This window comes from Plectropomus leopardus, chromosome 23 (assembly GCF_026936395.1).
Source record: "Plectropomus leopardus strain MGB_pleo_1.0 chromosome 23, ASM2693639v1, whole genome shotgun sequence".
NCBI classification, from domain to species: domain Eukaryota; kingdom Metazoa; phylum Chordata; class Actinopteri; order Perciformes; family Serranidae; genus Plectropomus; species Plectropomus leopardus.
Genome location: NC_142198.1, coordinates 22,816,039 through 22,832,098, shown reverse-complemented (window position 1 = coordinate 22,832,098; position 16,060 = coordinate 22,816,039). Strand labels below are relative to the sequence as shown.

General features: G+C 37.7%; 2 protein-coding genes across 7 annotated transcripts; one reads left to right on the top strand and one right to left on the bottom strand.

Moving 5' to 3' along the window:
* Positions 1-135: 135 nt before the first annotated feature.
* LOC148185774 (butyrophilin subfamily 3 member A2-like) lies at positions 136-8,533 on the top strand. 4 transcript variants are annotated; one of them, XM_088073419.1, is made up of 15 exons: positions 136-1,256; positions 1,875-1,960; positions 2,828-3,169; positions 3,578-3,865; positions 3,948-4,073; positions 4,334-4,470; positions 4,910-4,996; positions 5,196-5,300; positions 5,907-5,966; positions 6,116-6,211; positions 6,438-6,542; positions 7,299-7,394; positions 7,509-7,640; positions 7,891-7,998; positions 8,111-8,533. In XM_088073419.1, the coding sequence occupies exons 2-15, from the start codon at positions 1,876-1,878 to the stop codon at positions 8,264-8,266; spliced, it is 1,923 nt and encodes a 640-aa protein (XP_087929545.1). In that variant the 5' UTR covers positions 136-1,256; position 1,875; the 3' UTR covers positions 8,267-8,533. The 4 variants fall into 4 exon arrangements, with proteins under 4 accessions (XP_087929545.1, XP_087929546.1, XP_087929544.1 ...); XM_088073420.1 differs by having other exon boundaries at positions 4,907-4,996; positions 5,907-5,951; XM_088073418.1 differs by having other exon boundaries at positions 4,907-4,996.
* A 482-nt stretch (positions 8,534-9,015) lies between these two features.
* Positions 9,016-15,544, bottom strand: LOC121962497 (butyrophilin subfamily 3 member A2-like). Of its 3 annotated transcripts, XM_088073452.1 has the most exons (11): positions 15,398-15,544; positions 15,017-15,098; positions 13,668-14,009; positions 12,343-12,636; positions 12,121-12,249; positions 11,788-11,879; positions 11,419-11,526; positions 11,208-11,291; positions 10,745-10,834; positions 10,258-10,296; positions 9,016-9,832 (listed from the first exon to the last, which is right to left on the bottom strand). In XM_088073452.1, exons 1-11 carry the CDS (start codon positions 15,404-15,406, stop codon positions 9,776-9,778), a joined length of 1,326 nt encoding a protein of 441 aa, XP_087929578.1. In that variant the 5' UTR covers positions 15,407-15,544; the 3' UTR covers positions 9,016-9,775. The 3 variants fall into 3 exon arrangements, with proteins under 3 accessions (XP_087929578.1, XP_087929579.1, XP_087929580.1); XM_088073453.1 differs by lacking the exon at positions 15,017-15,098 and having other exon boundaries at positions 15,398-15,446; XM_088073454.1 differs by lacking the exons at positions 15,017-15,098; positions 15,398-15,544 and adding an exon at positions 14,924-14,972.
* Between the last annotated feature and the right edge of the window lie 516 nt (positions 15,545-16,060).

The window sequence follows — 16,060 nt, the reverse complement described above, 5'->3', positions numbered from 1 at the left end:
CAGAGTGATATTTATTCTTTTTTATGCTTTACAAAATCAAATCAAAATAACTCACTTAGTGAACTGAAACCACACTTTTTTGTTTACACATTTTCTGTTCAAATCAACAGATAATAGATAATAAGATAATTCTGTGTGTTTTCCAAAATCCTTAAAAACAACAATAAAAACAACTGAAGCTGCTGCACAGGAATAGGTCAGTCCTAAATACTGTCCTACACAAACCCTCTAAACCAGTGTTTTAATATGTCAAAAATTGAGCCTTCAGTACATCAAAATGTTAACTGTTGACTGTGCCGTAAATACAGGTATACTTGCAAATTCTTGCTAAATAAATCTATAAGTTTTATTTAAAAAAAACAATTTAGCTGTCATTGCATATTAAAACATCAGTTTTTCTCTTATGGAGCAAATCAATCTTTGTAAAACCAAATGATCGACACCTCGATACTGTCAGGATGAAGTCTGTAAATTCTCAGAGTTTAGTCTTGAGTGAATTTTCAGTGGCAATTTGAAATCTGCCTTTCAATGCACAGACAGCTGATATCCTGCCCCCTGGTGGTCGTCTTAGTCAGCGTGTGAAGTGTCGTCAGATATGTCTGCTGCTTGCTGGTTAAAATAGCCCGGCCTGGACCCACTGCTGCGCAAAAGCTATAATATTTTATTTTGTCTAATTCACTGTTAAGTTAAAAATCTAAAAAACAACAAGCACACATAAGGACCACAACTAACAAGTGTAATGAGACTACAGAAGGACATCACACCAAAACGTACCAAAACAAACACGGCTTTACAGCAATGTGGTGGCAGTTACATGACCGTAGTGTAGTTTGTTATAGCCTAGCAACAGCTTTTTATTACTGGTGATTACATTCAAAAAGTCCTGAAAGTGGTGCTCATTTATGACGATTATCTTACTGAACGACATATAAGTATCATTCACGTTTGTTTTTCCAAATCCAATAGAAAAATCCCATGGGCGAGAACACTACATGAGACATATGAGATATGAAATATTGTAAAGGCTATAAACATTTTTCACTTCACATACAGATAAAGAAGGTCCATGATGAATAACTGCAGCTGTCAGATTTTATAGTAGTGTTGAGTTGCCTGGCAACAGGCTCAAAGTTCATCTGTATAATGGTAATAAAAAATAGGTCTAATGCAGCCCTGTGCAGTTGATAAAAAGGGTTTAGTACATCATTTACAGACTTGAGTCATACAGTCCAGTAGATCGACGCACCATGTTGCAGGTACGTAGTCTTCTAAATTTATTTTTGGCTATTTTACAAGTTTCAACTAACTTCTAATTCATGACACAGAGTCACTTTAACAACAGTTAAAGAGGGTCTGCAGTCAAAAGGTGTAGGAACTGTCCTAATACTTTTTAACAGCGCCTACAACAAAATGAAAAACTTATAATCGATAACTCACCTTCTGCATGCCAAAGTCAAAGTTTTATGGTGTACTTATCAACATACTTTATTCCTTCCTTGTAACTTTCATTAGTATATTTTTGTGTTTGATATTGTTTGTTTGGGGCTTGCTGTAACTTTTTCTGCTGCTGTTTTGGCCTGGAGACTCTTGAAAAAGATATTTCTAATATCAAGCTTTTATTTTTTATTTTTTTGCTAAATAAAAATAGTCAAGTTCATTTTCAAACCAGTGTAAAGAGCTAAAATTTTGCAGTTTAAGTTCAAATCTGGAGAAACTGAAAAATAAAAATAACCCTTTTTTCTTTTTTTTCTTTCTTCTTTTCCTGTTTCTTATGGGAGTCACTGGAGTTTATAACAAAGAAAGGGCTAGAATAATACTATACAGTCTGGCAGCATCAAAACACTTTAATTCAACATATATCATTTTATTTTCAGGATGCTTCCCCAGAGAAATGGACTGTCCCTTCAGTCTCCGCTCAGTGTTTTGGTTTTCTATCTTCTCCTGATGGACCCTTGTAGAGGTAACTCACACACAAATACAGTTTCCATGTCCCAGTGAGCTCTTAAATCAAACATAATTACAAAATTATGTCAAGATGTCGCTCAGTGAAACATTAGTGTTTTGGGGTATTGGCATGACAGTAACAAATAACCTGTGAAACAAATAACATTTTTGGTTTAGTTAGTAAAGCACAAAGGGCAGAGCCTGACAATCAAGGTGTTTAGATTTTTAGTGGCATGCACAATCAAATGTAAAACATTTATACTTCTTGTCAACAGATTTGCATTGTCATTATGAAATTACACCTTCAGCCCATCTTCAGGTGGATGAAGACCAGGAAAGAGTAAACATTTTCATGCTCTAGGTCAACATTAACCAAGAGGATAATCTTTCTCTAAACCATGTGAAAGACAACTGTTAACATGTTGCTTTTGCTGCAACAAGTGAATATATCATTTTTGGGAGATGTTTTTTTTTGGATGCTTACCGATATTCAACATTTCTTATTATAGAGGCTGTATTTTGGAAAAGAAGACCTTTGAGCAAACTGATGATATCAATTTGCTTATTTGCTCAAAATGACTATTCTGATATGCTGATGTTTTTTGGTTAGTTTTATGCTCAAAAGTTTAGTTTAGCATGTTTGCATGCAAACGATTTAAAATAGCTAATTTAGTACAGTGGAGACTAGTGAGAAAGACATTAGTTCTGCAGGTATTTGGTCATAAACCAAATTAAACCTGGACCTGATAATGGTGTAACCTATGGCATACTGTAACTGCCTAATGCAGATAATCCTAGCACAGTGTCATGGAACCATATAGAGATCAACAGATTTAACTAGTTGCTACTGCAGGAATAAATAAACAGATATTTTTCTTTCCAGGTCAGTCTGTGTTGATTGGTCAACTTCAGCCAATAGTAGCAAAAATTGGTGATGACATCATTTTACCATGTCACCTGGAATCTGTGGCGGACGTTGCAGCCATGACGTTGGAGTGGATGAGACCTGACCTGGACCCTGAGTTTGTTTTTGTGTGGCGTGCCGGTCAGGACTTCGTTCATGCCAAACATCCATCGTACCAAGGACGGACGTCAGTGTTCACTGATGAACTGAAGAGAGGAAACATTTCGCTGAAGCTCTCCAAAGTGAAACCTTCTGACGCTGGAAAATACAGATGCTACGTTCCTGACAGGGAAAAATACTGTTTTGTTGAACTCGTTGTTGGTGAGTGGACAGACACTCAGAGTGTTTACATTGTGCTGATTATTGCAGTTTTTGCATCTGAAGAATTTTGGTGTGATCAACAGAGCTTTTAGTAACTGTTGTCGGGAACTGTCCGCCCGTTGACATTATAGTTCAAACACAGTCATCAAACCGGCGTAAATGAGGGTTAAACACTTTATATGAGAACAGCTCAGTTATGGATTTTATGGGAAGAAACATTTTTTCAGTAGTTGGTTAATTTAGTATAATACCGAAAAATGATGCGCAATAATAATAAAGGAGTCATATTTTATCGTATTATTAGCTTTACTGTGTTACATTTACCCTTGTGCACCTTTAAAATTAATATTGAGGTGATTATATTGCTGACATGAGTCTTGTTGAATGTTTTTCTTCGCTCATCATCAGATGCCGTCTCCTCACCGGTCATCAGTTTATCGGGGATCGACAGAGATAAGGGAGGACTGGTTCTGCAGTGTGAGTCTGCAGGCTGGTATCCAGAGCCTGAGGTGTCGTGGCTGGACGGTGAGGGACACGTCCTCTCTGCTGGACCTACAGAGACAGTCAGAGGTCCTGATGACCTCTATACTGTCAGCAGCAGAGTGACTGTGGACAAGAGACACAGCAACAGCTTCACCTGCAGAGTCCAACAGAACCACATCAACCAGACCAGAGAGGCACACGTCATTATTTTAGGTAAAACGTATATGTTTTTCTTAATATGTGATGTGGTCCAGTTTTCTATAAAAGAGTTTAAAGTTGCGTTTTATCATTTCAGATGATTTCTTTGAGGTCCAGTCCAGTACTTCCATCATCACTGGTTTGGCTGTTGGTCTGGCTTTTTGCATCCTGCTTAATTTTGCAGCTGCCTTTTTTCTGTTGAAACAGAGACAATTCATAGTCAGTAAGTTAAATTAATCGCAGTGCTTGTGACTGTTTTTAGCAGGAAAAGTCTAATTTTCTAGATTAAACCTCATTTGATGAAAATGTCAGTATTCTACAAGTAATACTGTCGATAAAAAAGTGATGGTTTGTGTACTTTTATTTAAAATCCATGAAATTATTTTCTTTATATAACTGATTTCATACCTTGCTCTGTGCTTTGATAACCACCTAAAATGTAAGTAAGTGTCTTAATACTTGATGACTTTTGTTGTCTCACAGAGACCAATCGAAGCTGCTCTGATGAAACTAATGAGGAAAAAAAGAAGAAACGATCTGAAACTAATAAAAGTGAAGAGCAGTTTGCCACTGAGGAAGAAATGAAGACTTTAAAGGAAAAAGAGGAAAAGAGCACAAATGTGAGTAAAGAAAGAGGACAGAGGACTATTAAAATTGACGATGGGACAATCAGAGAGTCAATTTAGATATAAAGGGATGAGAATGCAAGCAAATATCAGTGGAGATTATAAATAAAAAATATGTGGTCACCTTGAATATTTGAAATCAAAGAGGTGTTGAAATGGCAGGAGAACATGAAATTGGGCCTGATTCACTGACACTTTAACATTTATCAAATATAAGTGAAATTTAACTTCTAAATAATTCTGTTGAATAATTATCTTGCATTAGTAGCTTAAATTTCTCAATAAAATTGAAATTTAAATGATGCAAAAATCTGACTTATGCTGCATTTTAGTCTTTCACGTGTCACTGTGTGGTATCTTCAATAAACTGTCCTAAAACTGTCCATCATATCTTGTCTCTGTTCATGTCTCTCCTCGCTCTCATTTTAAGAAGCAAATGTCCGAGCAGCAGCAGAGGAGACAGGAAGCCGAGAGGAAAGTTCAGGACCTGGAAGAGGATCTGAGGACAAAGAAGAACGAGGTTCATCTTCACTTTTATAATATTTATTGATTTCAGTTTGAAGTCACAGTCCAAATGAGGTACAACAAAACCGGACAGATTTTTTTCTGTTTTTGTCAGTTTGTAGTATCAAATGCAAAAACAACAACAGCACCAACAACAACAATAATAATAATAATAAAATGTATCTTACATCGTCACCTTCTCTTTGTCCCTCCAGGTTGGATTTAAACAAGCTCAGCTGCTTCGGATCGATGAAGAGATGCAGAAGAACAAAAAGGAGCTGCAGAGCCTGAAGGAAGAGCTGGAGAACAAGAGAAAAGAGGTTCATTCTTTTATCTCCATCTGTCTCTGTTTATCGTAAATACAGATTAAATACACCGAGAGAGAGCAGCCTGTTCTTATTCCAAAGTCCTCAAATACTGACACTTTTTAAGTGCTCTCGATGGAAGATCCAGAAATCCACCTCTCGCGGCTGTATGATACGCCGCTGGACGCCGTATGAGTTGGTCGCCATGTGCTTTTGTTGCCTAAATATAACCACGTGCAGCATCATCCCACCATGTGCCTGTGTTGACATCATGGGAGCGGCATCAACAACAGATACAGAAGGATACCCTGTGTGATATGGAGACGCAAAAGTCCACTGCAAAGCGGCAACGTGATGACTTGGAATTACAAAGGTTTTTGACAGAGAGACTGTCATGGCACATTTTTTCTGCAGACTGAGGCACACTAAAATCAAAATAAACTCATACGCTCTCTTAACTTTGCCTCCACTCAGTAATGTAGCAGATAAGATCCGCTTTAATGTAAATGTAGTAACATTTTTCACATGGTACTTAATGTTACTGTGTCCTCAGATTGTATCATTTCTCAAAAGCCTGAATGTTAAACTCATGTTTCTTTATGTCCTTTTCCTCCCTCACAGCTGGAGGGTATTCAATGCAGCACACTTCGCAATAATATTCATTTGGTAAGTGGTAATGATGTAAGTACAATAACATATGAGGCTTCCTAATATATATATATATATATATATATATATATATATGCACACATTGCAAAAAACATGTATATATTTTTCTTTGTAATAGTGCTCATTGTAAAGATGTTCAGTCACACTTTTTCATGATTCAGAGTCGCAGCAAAGAAGAGCAAAAAAAGGAGGATGTGGATAAACTGATGGTGACAGTGGAGACCCAGCAGACCGTACTGAACAACAAAATCAAGGAGGTTTCTATTTTTTTTAAAACTTTTTTTCAATCACCTGCTTGTTTGTTTTAGTTTCAGTTAGTTTCGAGTCACTTCCAGAACTAAATCAATATTACTGTCTGGCTGTACGTTTGCACTCAGACACTTTAAACACAGCAGGGGGGTTTAATTTAAGGGCAACACAGAAAGAGCTGCTGAAACTTTGGCTGAGATTAAAACACGTCTCTCCTCGTTTCTTTCCTCTCAGTATGAAGACAAACACGCTGAAGTCGAACAGCTCCAGAAGGAGATTCAGAGGATACAGATCAACCTGCAGACCCTGAAGGAGGATCCAGAGTCCAAAGACACAGAGGTTTATCTTTCTGCCTTAACTCTGCTTTTCTGTTGAGATTTCTGGTCCAGTTCTAGTGAGGAGGATTTCGGTTTTAATCCAGGTGGCTCCTGTCGAGGTGGAAATCATGATCAGGCTGATTTGAATCATTTGAGTTTGAATATTTGTCATCAGTGAGTCTTTAGTATGTTTACATTTTCTCCCAAGCTCACAAAACACACACACACACACACACACACACACACACACAAATATGGTCAAAATGACCTCATCAGGTGGAAAATAGTCAAAATGACAAATTCAGAGTCAAAAGCCCAGAATGACACCCAGAAATAATACAAGTCCTGTTTTTCTGCTCTGATGGCTGTGGGATCAAAAATGTCAGTTTGAATGGGTTTCAATGGAGCATTTTTGGACCTGAACAGTCTGAATGTAACTATTTAGTTTCCACAGTGTATTTTAGACTTATTGTAGGAGCTGAGCTGCAAATTCACTGATTACACTCAAATACACAATCTGGACTACATTTAGGACACATGCATGAACACACACACAGTTATCACAACAGGAAGAAGGAAAAGTGTGAAAAAAGTGCCAAAGAGTCTCTTGGGTTAAAGGTCATCAGCCTCAAAAACGTCTCACATTAGGAACACTAACAGCTGAATGTGTATTTTTTGTTGTCATTCAGTGCTGAGGGAAACACAACATCAACAGTCTCAGCGTTTGTGTCTGACTGTCACTTCCTCATCAGTTTCTGTCCGTCCGTCTGTCTGTTAGATGGAGGACAGACAACAAACTGAGCTGAAGGGCAGGAAGACCAGCGACGTCCTGATGGAGAACGACAACCAAGAGACAAGCCAGCTTATGAGCCATGTATGCACACACACACACACACACACACACACACACACACACACACACACACACACACACACACACGTCCTAGTTAATTAATCTTGAATTATTGTGTATTTTTCTTCGTTTCAGTCACACACGAGCAGTTGTGAGGCACAACAGCAGCATCACACCAGCTGGATCCGTCAGAGCTCAGCTGCAGTATTTGTAATTAAACTCTCACAATCTGGAGAATTTTTCTGTCTAACGAACAATTCCAACGAGGTAAAGTTGTTTTCGTGGATGAACACAGTACGAGTACTTTATCAGAGTGTACAATATGCAGAGCGATATGTAAAATGACTGTATTAATGGGTATTTTAAATGAAGTCAATGACAGAATCTATTTTCTTTTGTTTTCATGTAAAGAGCAAAATGACATATAATGCTTTAAAAACGCAATAAATTATAGTGAATTTGTTAATTCTCTTTTTCTCATCCCCAAAAATCTCTCATTCAATTTAACCTCCTGCAGGATCAGAAAATGGGACGCTGGAAATTAAATTTCATATTTAACGACAAACTTCCCGTCATTCTCACATTTGGTCCCACGTTTCATCTCAAAGCTGGAGAGTCTTTCACTGTGAGTCTGTCTTGATTTCTCATTTTAAATAAACACAATAATAATAATTATCATTATTACTTACATTATTTAATGATCATGCTTGTAAGTCTGTAACCATTGCATTTTACAGAAATTGGCCTCAGATCATAATCAGTGTTGCACCGTCTCTGATCAGCTGTGGAAGGAGCTGAAGTCCTGGAGGCAGAAAGACCGACTGCGTGTCGCCATCTCCAGTGAAGCTGGAGAGTCCAGATCAATTCAGGGCATTGTCATTGAAGCACAATAACGTTTTTTTTGTTTGTTTTTTGTTTTTCTCTTTTGTAAAACCTCATCTTGTATTTTGCCCCATTTTGCTATAAACAGTAAGTCTTCCATTTTTCTGCTTTCATTACCAACAGAAAAGAGCGTAAGAAAAATTCATCACATTAACAAACATTATAGGACCATACGGGTTCAGTGGACAATGGATAATATCACTTTTTAAATTTAATTTTCTTATGTATTTTTACGTAAATTTTACTGCACATAGTACAAATAAATTCTTTTATTTTTACTTTGTGCTCAGAGAGATGTTTTACTTTTTCATTATTTTAATGCAATAAGTACAAGTTGAAAATAAATGAGGCTTTAATGCACAAAAACACAATGACTGCGGCCTTAATCAACTCTCAAACTCCCCACCCAAAGTTATGAGCGCTCGTTTCATTTTATGCTCAGTTTTTGAGTCTCTTACATCTTGCTGTCATGTATGGCGCATGGTGTTTCACCGACCTGCTAAAAGGAGAGACAGATCACAGTGTATAACTGCTGACAGTCATGCTCACCACGCCAATACAAGTGCAATAAAAGCCCGTGAGCAAAGATTTTGTACGAGTACTTTTATTGATGTAGCCTAATCTGCAGAAAAAAAGTGCACATGATAAAAAGTTCAAAACAAAAAGTGGAATTTACTTTGTATCAGTAGGCTGACAAACACTGGAGAATTGCCTCTTAAAGGGACAAAGACATTCCTTGAGACAGCATCAAGGCAAAAAAGAGTGTTTGTTATGTTATACTTTATTTGTCAAAAAAATAAATAAATAAATTTTAAGGAATACCTTGGATGCAGGGATTTTTTTTCTTATTTCGTGGCAGAGATATACAGTTGTCAAACATACACTAGTTTTTATTTAAAATCAAAATGCAAAGTTTTCACCGTACAGCTGTATTATGTAGTAATATAGAAGTATCAGATACTTTATATTAAATCACCCAGATCAGGAACAGGAGCTAAAACGCGAGTCTCAGCTATGAACTGCATACAGAGCTAATTAATGACATATCAAAACATTCAAATCAGAAACCTTCATTGGAAAGCAGAGGACGGCAAAGTTAAATAGCTACCTCGTAATAGCTACATCCATTATTTTATACAGTCTGTGGTCTTCAGACGGGTATTTTAGCACCAGGCCCCACTTATCTTAACAAAAACTGGCCACTCTGTTGAGCTTTTTGCAAAATGAAAAGCCACAGTCCATCTTTTCGAGAAAATTGGCTTGAAATTTTCAAAAACATGGGAAAAAGGCAAAGAGCAATACAAAAAGGAACGACCTAAATATATATAAAAATGTAATATGAAGTGCAATTTTTTAACACAAAAAAAATCACAGGAAGAGGAGCTGCTTGTTGAATCATCCTTATCTGCGTTGTGTCCGGAGGGTTAGGGTTAGGGTTAGGGTTAGGGTTAGGGTTAGTCTCGGGTTAGGGTTAGGGTTAGGGTTAGGGTTAGGGTTAGGGGTTAGGGTTAGGGTTAGTCTCAGCTGATCAGGCATTCATTTTTCTGCTGAGAACTTTCTTCTCCGTTCTTCTCCGTCTAAGAGTGGGAAAACACAAAACAAAAACACACACACTCATTCATTTATGTAAGAATAAAGGTAGCACAAAATTAAAACAAATAAAAAAATAATAATAAATAAATACATATTCATTGTTTACTATGTTTTGTAGTAGTTATCTGACTCAAGTATCACTTTGCCTGTGTTTTTAGTATTTGCTATGAACCATAGTTGTAAATGTACCACATAATGTTTATTATTGAGACTCACACAGGACAAAAGTTTAAAGTACATCAGCGACAGTAATTGTTCATCACATATCCTCTTTGAGACTCAATGGGGAAAATACTAAAAGTCTAATCTAGGCTAATTTGACTCAGCGTTGTCAAGGCAACACATTAATGTTGTCTGAAAAAGACTGAACGAGAGAGACAGCTAACCGATTTATGTCAAAAAGATTCACCTTTGTCTTCTGCTCAGTCCTCTTCTTCTCATCCTGGACCTGAGACGTAGGACAGAGACAAACATGAGGGTTGTACTGAAAACTGAATTCAAACAGTTCAGAGTGTTCATTGGAAAGCAGAGGTCTGCAAAGTCTACAGTCCACGAAAAAGCCACGTCATGGTAGCTACAGCCATCATTTATACAGTCTGTGGTCCTCACACAGGTATTTTAGCACCAGACAGCACACAAACACACACTCCCCACTCTGTTGATCTCTTTGAAAAATGAAAAGACACAGTTCATCCTTTTAAACATTAAAGTGCCGTATTTGTCTCTCAATTAACCCTCTGAAACCTGAACAAAATAGCTTGTTATTTCTTTCAAAAACATTAGAAAAGGCAACAAGCGAATGACCCAAATATGTGCAAAAATTTTGGAAAAATACCAAAAACACATATATGTATGTATGTGTGTGTGTGTGTGTGTGTGTGTGTGTGTGTGTGTACCTCTGTACACAGGTGCAGGTAACTCCTCTCAGTGGTCTCTGTATCCAGTTGTCGTTTGGTCTCAGTCACGTTACTCTCAGATTTCTGCAGCTGTTTAACAGACAGATGAAAGAGTTAAGCAGACATGTCATTAACTTAACCTCACAAAGTTGATTTCATCATATTAACCTCTTTTTTCTTGATCTCCTGCTGTTTCTTCAGACTCTCCTCCTCCCTCTGAGCTTCCTGCTCTATCAACCATGTGAGTGATTATACATCACAGTCACTCTTCAGGTAAAAACTCAGCTTTATTAAAGCTCTGATTCATTCAGCTTTTCAATTAAAAGTTCGAGTAAGAAATAACAAATCCATATTATTATTCAAAGAAACTCCTGTCTATTAATCAATGTGTGTGCAGCATCTTTGAGTTTTAATCTGGAAACAGACTGGAGTCATTCGTATTCATGAGAGTTAAGTAATTCACCTCTGCTGTCTTTTCCTGCAGCTCCTCTGCTGTCCTCTGAACTTTTCTCTCAGCTTCTTCTCTCCTGGTCCGTTCGTCCTGGAGCTGAGTTCAGAGACATGAAATGTTTTACTTTTGAAAAAGATTTGAAGATTTGAAGGGGAACATACTCAAAGAAAGTAAGTGACTGAAAAAAGTTAATGAATCTGTAGTGGAGAATATGAATCCAGACCTCCTTGGTCTTAGTCTGCAGCTGCTCCTGCAGGATCTGGACCTTATTTTCGGCGTCCTCTCTCCTCTGCTGCTCCTCCTCCAACTTCTTCACAGAAACCATCGACCACTTTCAATGAAAAACACATGAATCTATTAACAGAGTCGTGATCTTAGTGAGTGAGTTCAATAACAGAGTCAGAGAATACAAATCTTAGATTAATAATAATTCTGATTAATAATAGATTAATAATAATAATAATTCTGTTTCGTAAAGTATTTTGTGATTTCCATTCATATGATTTTGAGTAAATCTCACATTCATATTTTATTTATCAGATCAAACTTTACTTTTCCTGTCCTTTTTTCCCTCTTCTGTTTCTTTACTTACAGGTTTGTTCTTCTTCAGAGGCTTCTTTTCCTCTTCAGAGCGATTTTTAATTTCTCCTGTATCAGTTTCATCTGTGCGACTTCTCTTTGTCTCTGTATAAAAACAAAGGCTGTAAATTTGAAGTATTAAAGCCATTTTAGTGCATTTTAAAGAGTTATAAAAGCACAAAGTGATTTAAAATGAGTAATGAAATTGGTTACAAATATAGAGCAAGTGACATTTGAACAGATTAGACAAAAAATATATAATTTAGACAATTGCAGATTTCATATCACCATTACTGACATGTGAGACCTGTAAGAACGACCTGACTGCAGTGAATTTGTGACTCACTGTTTTTCTTTTGTCTCTGTTTCCACACGAAAAAGAAAAGTAGCAGAATAATCAGGATGCAAACAGTCAAACCAACAGCCAGACCGATAATGATGGAGGAGGAACTGGACCGGACGTCAAAGAAATCATCTGAAATTATAAAAACACAGAATCACAGGATCTTTATAGAAAACTGAACCTCTGCTGATTGTCCATCCAAACATCTATATTTCGTGTTTCTACCTGAAATCTGGATGTGTGTCTCTCTGGTCTGGTTGATGTGGTTCTGTTGGACTCTGCAGGTGAAGCTGTTGCTGTGTCTCTTGTCCACAGTCACTCTGCTGCTGACAGTATAGAGGTCATCAGGACCTCTGACTGTCTCTGTAGGTCCAGCAGAGAGGACGTGTCCCTCACCGTCCAGCCACGACACCTCAGGCTCTGGATACCAGCCTGCAGACTCACAGTCTAACATCACTTCTCTTCTTTCTCTGTCAATCCCTCTTAAACTGATGACCGGTGAGGGGACAGCACCTGATGCTGCGCAGAAAGAATATGTTTATAACAATGGTTTCAGTGATGTGAAAACATGGAAACTTCAGAAAACAATCCTCAGTTACACAGATCTGCAAAAACAAATAAAAAGGCCAGTAGCTGGCGATGTCACACACACCAGAGAAGAAAACAGAAGGGGCTGAGTTTTTAAAAGATAAATAAACAAATAAAAAGATTTGATTTTTAGGCCCAAAAATGATGTTGTGGTTTGAATCTGCAAACACTCATGTCCTTTGACTGCATAACACTAACTCATCATCGTTTTTTTTTTGGTTTTTTTTTGTTGTTTTCCCGGATCATGGCTGCACCTGGATCATGGTCATGGTTGTGCTGTTGCTGCGATCCTATCTGTGGCTGCGCCTGGACCATGATCATGGTTGTGCTGTTGCTGTGATCCTGTCTGTGGCTGCGCCTGGACCATGATCATGGTTGTGCTGTTGCTGCGATCCTGTCTGTGGCTGCGCCTGGACCATGATCATGGTTGTGCTGTTGCTGTGATTGTGCCTGATGCCAACATCTACTGCCATTATTATTAGTCATGCCTCTGCTATTAATATAAACATATGACTGCTATCAACACTTACGATATTGTCATGCAATGTCACCTTATCATAAATTATGTTTTATTTTTATGTCAGTTACTATCGTCATATGTTATATTTTTGATGCCATTATTGTTGCTGTACATCTCTCCCCCTCTCTACTCACTGCCATCTACTGAAACTTAATTGTATTTCACAACATTCAATGTCATTTTTTGCCCTCTGAGGCAAACTGTGATTTGTGATAATGGGCTTTATAAATAAAATCTAACTGAACTGAATTAAACGAAAAGCCAAACTGCAACAAAAATGTAATGTTTGATGCAAGAACCATTATTTAATGCATTTTTTGAATAGTTGTTTGATTAATTTCCCAACATCAATGTCTAAAACGCAAAATTCTTTACTAGTTGTTTTTTCCAAACAGTTTTTTCCAAAATGCGCTCTGACCTCAGACTGTTTGTGTGTTCTCACCAACAACAAGCTTGACAGAGGATTGTTTGTCCAGCAGTGGAAGGTCACAGTGATATATTCCCTGATCAGAGAGTCGTACTTTGGAGAGTTTCAGTGAAATGTTTCCTCGCTTCAGTTCGTCAGTGAACAGTGACGTTCTTCCACTGTATGAAGGGTTTTTTACATGCTCCAGGTCCTGACCATAGCGCCACACATGGACAAATCTTGGGTTTTGGTCAGATCTCTTCCACTCCAGCAACTCTGCAGTAACATCCATCGCAGGTTTCAGGTGACACGGCAAAATAACGTCATCACCAACTGCTGCTACGATTGAATGAGGTGGACCAGTTAACTGAGGCTGACCTGGAAAGACAGAAATCTGTTTATTATCTGTATTTAAACCTTTGACACGCAAGAAAAAACATTTAATTCTCTTCAAAAATATGGAGAAAATGCAATCAGCAAATCGCAAGTAATTAGTAAAAGGTGAGAAAAGAACCTGAGAATTACTGTTGAAAAAAGGATATATATATTTATATTACTGTAATTTTGTTCATATGATAACTCTTTGAAAACAATCCTTGTGCACACAGATCCGCAAAAAGTTTGCATAGTTTAGTTTGCATGTCTGGCCAGTAGTTGGTGGTGTAACTTTGTAATGACATATCAAAGAAGAAGATCAGGATTTTCTAAACCTGGAAAAAGAGTTTTCTCTGCTTCATGCGCCGCTGAGCAGCTCTCATAGGAATGAATGAGGCCCCGCCCCCACGGCTGAATCCAGACTTCTTTATAATACGTCCATGGTATAAACAAACGAGGTCGATGGCGAACACATGAGAACCGACAGCGTTAAGAACCTCAGTAGGGTCACAAACGCAGCTCGGCAGGCCGCCATCGTTGCTATTGTTGTCCTCGGACTCGCTCACGGCTGTTTGTCTGAAACATGACGTGCGAAGCGCGGCTGTGACGTCACCAATCTAGACTGGATCCAAGCATCCCCAGTTTACACGGCGACAGAAGGGATGGCGTTTTCGAGAAAATTACACTCTGGAACTCAGATTCATTGTTTCAAGTTTTCATTGTCAGGCCCCCAAAACGCATCGTCATGTGAACAACAGGCCCGACCACAACAAAGGTTTAAAGCAAGAAGCGTTGCATTAAACTTTTGTTGCGACCCCTAAAGTATCACTTAGCAGCAGTTCTTACATTCAGTATCATACATTATTAACATTATCGGTGATGCTCATATATTGTAGTACTTTCAGTCCTAATCTTACCTCTGCATGAGTGTGTGAGGAGCAGACGGAAAACCAAAACACTGAGTGGTCGGTGATGCTCATATATTGTAGTACTTTCAGTCCTAATCTTACCTCTGCATGAGTGTGTGAGGAGCAGACGGAAAACCAAAACACTGAGTGGTCGGAGCGGAGTCTGAAGGGAAAGTCCTTTTGTCTGGTGAAGTAAAAATTATGAAGAAAACTTGCATGTATTGCTAATTTTGAATATACGCTTTTGATTTAAACATTTTTCAACACATGTTATAAAATCCCTGCTTGCTATTAAAACTGCTATCTTTGACTGCTGCCATGTTGACTTTACATTTCAACCCACACAATGGTTAAAAAACAGACTTCACTGCTCTTTTTTGACACTGAAATGCAGACCTGCTTTTATACTAGATGTAATCAAGTCTTTAAAGATGAAGTAGAAACATGTAGAAAAGGAAAAAATACATTTAAAACTCAGCATACCTCTGTCATGATGTGTCAGTCTCTTCATTTCCTCAGACTGCACCGCTGTGTCTGTTAATCATTGAAGACCTGAACTCTGATTTACCAACTGCAGCTTTCTGCGGTCAGTTTCATTTGAATCAGATGCAAATAAAATCAGATATACAGAACTAATACTATATGTACATTTGAATATAACTATTAAAGAAAGTCCAGTGCTGGAGAAAGTATTTGTCCCTTTATCATTTGAACAGTTTTGTGTTTGCTTCTGTTTTCAACACTCAGTTTCACTTAAAGTATCTTTGTAAACAGCTGAACTTTGAGCCTGTTTCCAGGCTACTTATCACAAGTATAAAACATCAGGAGCAATGACCATGTGTCTTTGGCTCATTAACAGTTTGGGAAAAGTGTGTTGATGGTGTTCAGGTTTGGTTTGCAGTCTCACTGCAGGGACAGAACAGGACGCAGCTTCACACAGTCTGAAGCCAAACAGCAGTTTTAGACCGTGAGATGTTACTGCTGATTTAAAGAAAACTGAAGACTTATCTTTTTAGTTTGGATTTTAAATGAAATTTAGCTATTTATTAATTGGTTATCAATTTATACATTTTAGTCTGTTTTCTAGATGCTATTTTTTGTATTTTTTGTTATACTTTTTTTCTTTTTATCCCGTTGCCTGTGTAC

Coding starts and splice junctions, on each gene's coding strand:
- LOC148185774 (XM_088073418.1), top strand. CDS start 1,876: ATGCTTCCCCAGAGAAATGGACTGTCCCTTCAGTCTCCGCTCAGTGTT. Junction 3,866..3,947: donor GGCACACGTCATTATTTTAG/GTAAAACGTATA, acceptor TTATCATTTCAG/ATGATTTCTTTGAGGTCCAG. Junction 4,074..4,333: donor ACAGAGACAATTCATAGTCA/GTAAGTTAAATT, acceptor GTTGTCTCACAG/AGACCAATCGAAGCTGCTCT.
- LOC121962497 (XM_088073452.1), bottom strand. Junction 11,880..12,120: donor ACAGAGACAAAAGAAAAACA/GTGAGTCACAAA, acceptor GTTTTTATACAG/AGACAAAGAGAAGTCGCACA. Junction 10,835..11,207: donor TGCAGGAAAAGACAGCAGAG/GTGAATTACTTA, acceptor TCTGTTAAACAG/CTGCAGAAATCTGAGAGTAA.